This window comes from Pinus tabuliformis, chromosome 2_2, assembly GCF_031772625.1.
Source record: "Pinus tabuliformis cultivar Carrire ecotype Pingquan chromosome 2_2, CPIR1, whole genome shotgun sequence".
NCBI lineage: Eukaryota > Viridiplantae > Streptophyta > Pinopsida > Pinales > Pinaceae > Pinus > Pinus tabuliformis.
In genome coordinates this window covers 864,744,739-864,749,606 of record NC_142300.1, presented here as the reverse complement: position 1 = coordinate 864,749,606, position 4,868 = coordinate 864,744,739, and the positions used below count along the sequence as shown (strand labels likewise).

Here is a 4,868-nt window from a genome sequence, read left to right as displayed (position 1 = left end):
CGTATCCTGCCAAACACAACCCCCTCTTCCGCAGTCCAATTAAACGACCACGTCCAATTCAGGAATTGTTTTTCCACGTTAAATTTTTACCAAAAAAACACCAAGCTATTATAATAATTTAAACCGCAGAACGATTTCGTGCCCATGAATTCTATAATTCAAATATTATATACATAGCCTAGAGATTGACGTAAATAAAAATATGTAAATAAGCTTATCTAACATGAACTTAAGCGCGCCACCTAAGTTATTTGAATTCGATCTTTACAACAACAAAAATATATACGCTCTCGGCTATCTGCCAGCCCAATGTGAAAATTCCAGGATCAAGATGAAGTACTGACGGCCTGAAATATATCTTGGGCTATCAGCAGAGCGTCCGCCGAAGATCCCATCAGACCTGCTCTTCCCAAGCCAGCGGCATACAGACCGTCGCTTCCCTTCCAGTTGTCTGGAGACCGATTCCTTGGAAACCCGTCGTCTGAGAAATGCTCTCCGCCATTCTGCAAATTAAATGGCGATTTTCAAAACCAGGGATCTGAGGAAAAACACACGGAAAATCACTGTTTAGGCATACCTTGAGCCAGCGACCTACTTCACTCCTGTAACCAGTCGCAAAGATTATAGCGTCGAAATCTTCTTTACTATTGTCTTCGAACTCGACGCCAGTGGCCGTTGCGCGGTTGAAATTTGGAACGACCTGCCATTAAAGAATTTAATGGAGAACTTGCATTGGCTCCTAATTTCTGCGCAAAGAATGCGGTCAATTTACCTTAATCTTGCCTTGCCTTATATAGGCCATCGTGCCGTTGTCCAGCACTGGGGTTTTGCCGGTCCTAAACTTCAACTCAAGCGGTCCTTCAACGGGCCGGGGTATTCCGAACGAAGCAGTGTTGCCTAGGGTTAGATTACTGTACATGACGAGCAAATTGTCCACCATTCGGATCGGGAGCAGTTTCAGGAGCAGCATTGCAACCGAGAACATGGATCTTCCAAAAAATTCTCGCGGTAAGACATGCGACTTGATATGCAAAGAAAAGAAACAGACGAAATTACTTTTGGACAACAAAGATCAATACATAAATATTCATAAATCGCTGCATGAATTTGAAGTCCTTTAATTTTGAAACAAATTTTCTCAACTTTAAATTTTTGTCAGAATGGGGAAAATATTTAAATCTGGCGCAGAAACTGAAATAGCCGTAGCTGCACGATTTTGAAGTCCTTTAATTTTGGAACAAATGTAATGTACGAAGTTTGTGTTTCAACTTTATTTTTTTGTCAGAAAGGGGAAAATATTTAAATCTAGCGCAGAAACTGAAATAGCCGTCCAGAATGAAGATTTAAAGGTTTTGACCTAAGATTACCGGACTACGAACTACAATAGTTGGCCTTGCGTTGTTATTTGCAAGATCCAGTGCTATTTCCATGCCAGAATTACCGCATCCGACGACCAGAACTTTCTTGCCTTCGAAATCTTTTCCGTTTTTGTAATCAATCGAATGCATAGTAATTCCTGCAAAGTCTTCCAGCCCGGAAATGTCTGGCATGAAATTTTCACTGTTTTCGCCTGTCGCTACAACTAGAAACCTTCCGAGATACTCCCTTTCAGAGTTATCCAAAGAACCTCTTGCTCGGACATGCCATTTTCCCGTCTCTTGACAGAAGCTCGCAGACTCCACGAACTGGCAGAACAGCGGATGAATATTGAATCTTTTAGCGTATTCTTCCAAATAAAAGATAAATTGGTCCTTGCTAACAAACATAGGGTATTCTTCCGGAAACGGCATGAGAGGCAGCTGGCAGAATTTCTTGCCGATATGCAGTTGAAGCCGATCGTACGTCCGGTGCTTCCACAGAGACGCCAGGCAGCGCTCCCGCTCGAGAACGACACTAGAAATTCCGAGGTTTGCAAGGCAGGCTGCTACGGCTAATCCAGACGGCCCAGCGCCTACTATTATAACTTCTTCGGTCCCAAATTCATTGAATGATTTGTCGTATTCCCTTCTGACAAGCTTTTCACAAGGTGTTGAAAAGTTTGCCATTTGGTCAACTATTCAAAATTTCCACGCCTTCAAAGACTTGATCTTACACGACCATGCATAATCTTATGTCCATTTTGCGCAGAAGAAAGAGAGAAGCATTATCCATTTAGACATCTTATCACTTTTTCACACAGATTTCTCCCCTGTCAAGAAAGGAGATATATTACACACAGGAAAGTGGGTGGAACGAGACGAATGACTTACCCATGGAATGCAGAACTATTTTCTGCAATTTCTCAGTTTGATGAACGTTGATTATTGAATCCTCTGCTAAATGGAAGAATCCCACGGAACAAAGTTCTATATTTAGGTAAAGTTGCGGGAAATATTTAATAGGTAGGGTAAATGATGGAAGCAGGGCATCACACTTTTCTTCCACTAATCCTGCTATTAGATCTCCATTCCATTGATCTCTCCATAAAAAATTGGAAGCGAAGAGAATGTTGCAACTATTATTAGTAAGAATTCTGAGCTAGATGCAGCCTAAAATCAGGAAAATCATAGCTGACAGAAGAAAGGAAAAAAAAAAACCATTAATTACCTTTAAAAAAAATTAAACGATTAATTACTTTTAAAAAAAATTAAACGATTAATTACCTTTTAAAAAAATTAGAAGTATTGGAGTAAGAATTTGATTAGATATTTTTTATTAAAATTTCGATCCTAAATTAACGAGTCTTGATCCTAATATGTTTATTGTATTAATGAATCTGGTAAATTTCTTGATAGTTTAAGTAACTATTTTATTTTATTTTAAATCGAGGTCTTTTTCTAGGGCAGCCCTTAGCACTGCGGTGAGGTTTGAATACAGCCAGCTTAGTATCTCGGTGAGATTTAAACCGAGACAGTTTTAGAAAGAAAACCTTTCCTCATATTACTGGCACTCAACAATTTAAAAAGCCATTTCAATATCAACTTAAAAATTTATTATCTAAATTAAATTAGAATAAAAATATATATTGATATTTTATTTTTATTTTTATTTTTATTTATTAATTAAATATATAAATTTTAAAGTAGAAAACTTATATTAATTATTATTATTATTTAATCCTAAAGTCACCTAACTGTTAATTCTAAAAAAACATATATATATTATATTTTATATCTCTGATTTTAAACCCATATTTTTTAAGAAAAACACATACTCTTCTTAATCATTAGACTTACTCAAATTGTATTTAAATTATATTATTTTATTATTTTTATATATTAAAATATCAAAATAACATTATATAAACCATCAATTTTATATAAATCCAAAGATCGGTGATCTAAACTGTATATAAAAATCCTCAGTGATCAATATCCTCCGGTTCTGAGGCCCCGGTATCGCTTATGTAAACACATTCAGTGATCAATATCCTCGGTGATCTATATCCAATTTGAATTATATTATTTTATTATTTTTATATATTAAAATATCAAAATAACATTATATAAACCATCAATTTTATATAAATCCAAAGATCGGTGATCTAAACTGTATATATAAATCCTCAGTGATCAATATCCTCCGGTTCTGAGGCTCCGGTATCGCTTATGTAAACACATTCAGTGATCAATATCCTTGGTGATCTATATCCTCCTGTGGTTCTGAGGCTCCGGTACCGTGTATATAAACAAATTCAGTGATCAATATCCTCGGTGATCTATATTAAAATATCAAAGTAACACTAGAAAAAAAATATAAATTTTCATATTTAAAAAAAAAAAAAAAAAATCTACAAACTAAGGTTTGGATACAGCCAATTGGCTCGACAGATTAGGACAACAAAATTTGATATTAAAAAAAATGCATTTTTTAAATGTTAGCTGTTTCTTTTAGCAAAAATCCTCGGTTGGTTCATGTCTCGTGTAGATACTTTGTAAACTCAGAAACCTTTGATTATAAAATAGGGCAGCAATTTTGATTTTTGTATAAAATGATTGAAACCTTTGAGTTATTTAATTTTATTTTGTTTTGTTTTTTTGGATGGTAAAATAATTTTTATTTAAATTATAAATTTAATAATAAAAAAATATGATTAATAAAGATTTATTTTTCCAAGATTTTGTCATGGTCGGATGCTATTATCACAATTGTGTGGAATCATTTTCTTTTACAAATTTGATTTATTGAAGACTTCGATTACAAAGTGATTTTGTAGTTGGATGGTTGATTTTCTAATGTAAAATACACGTTCTAATTTAATTTATTATAAAAAAAAACTTTTAAATTATAAATTTTATATAAAATTGTTTTTTCTCAAATTCAATTCAATTATAAATTTTAGTTATTGAAAGTGATGGTACTTGGTATAAATTTTAGTTATTGAAAGTGATGGTACTTGGTAGTTGATTTTTAATATCTAATTTGTAATCAATTTTAAATTATAAATTTAGCAAAAAGTTGTATTTCTTATTAAAGAAACTCGATCATAAATTTAGATCATTAGAAATCTTAGTCACAAAGTACATTGTTGATTTTGAAATTGAGTTTTTTTATTGTTGATTTTGTAATTTGGTCTTTCTATTTTGTAATTTTATTCTTTTTTAAGTCAAAATTATAATAGAGTTAAGGATATCTCTCAAGGCATCAGGTTGACTTGGAATAGCAAATAGCTAAGGTTTATTTTTTTATCCCGGATTAAGTAAGGTTTATGTGGGGTTTAGCTTCTATTAAGGTTATTGGTTCAAGTATTATGAGGGGGGAGTTGAGGGTGGGAGCCACTTAGAGGGAATAATATTGTCCCACGGGATGTTCAAGTTTGACCAATCCTTGCACAATCATGGTAATAGCATCCCACAGGTGGGAAGACCATTCTTTTATCCAACATTGGG

At 33.8% G+C, this 4,868-nt stretch overlaps 1 protein-coding gene across 1 annotated transcript; it reads right to left on the bottom strand.

The window, feature by feature from the left end:
• Window positions 1-326: 326 nt before the first annotated feature.
• LOC149195735 (indole-3-pyruvate monooxygenase YUCCA1-like) lies at window positions 327-2,045 on the bottom strand. Its single transcript, XM_089408006.1, has 4 exons — window positions 1,368-2,045; window positions 773-1,021; window positions 578-700; window positions 327-503 (listed from the first exon to the last, which is right to left on the bottom strand). Exons 1-4 carry the CDS (start codon window positions 2,043-2,045, stop codon window positions 327-329), a joined length of 1,227 nt encoding a protein of 408 aa, XP_089264132.1.
• Window positions 2,046-4,868: the final 2,823 nt, after the last annotated feature.

What these genes read in the sequence shown, in the direction of transcription:
- LOC149195735 (XM_089408006.1), bottom strand. Translation starts at nt 2,045, where the DNA reads ATGGCAAACTTTTCAACACCTTGTGAAAAGCTTGTCAGAAGGGAATAC. An exon ending in CTATTGTAGTTCGTAGTCCG is followed by an intron (nt 1,022 to 1,367) that starts GTAATCTTAGGT and finishes TTGCATATCAAG; the next exon opens with TCGCATGTCTTACCGCGAGA. An exon ending in TAAGGCAAGGCAAGATTAAG is followed by an intron (nt 701 to 772) that starts GTAAATTGACCG and finishes CTTTAATGGCAG; the next exon opens with GTCGTTCCAAATTTCAACCG.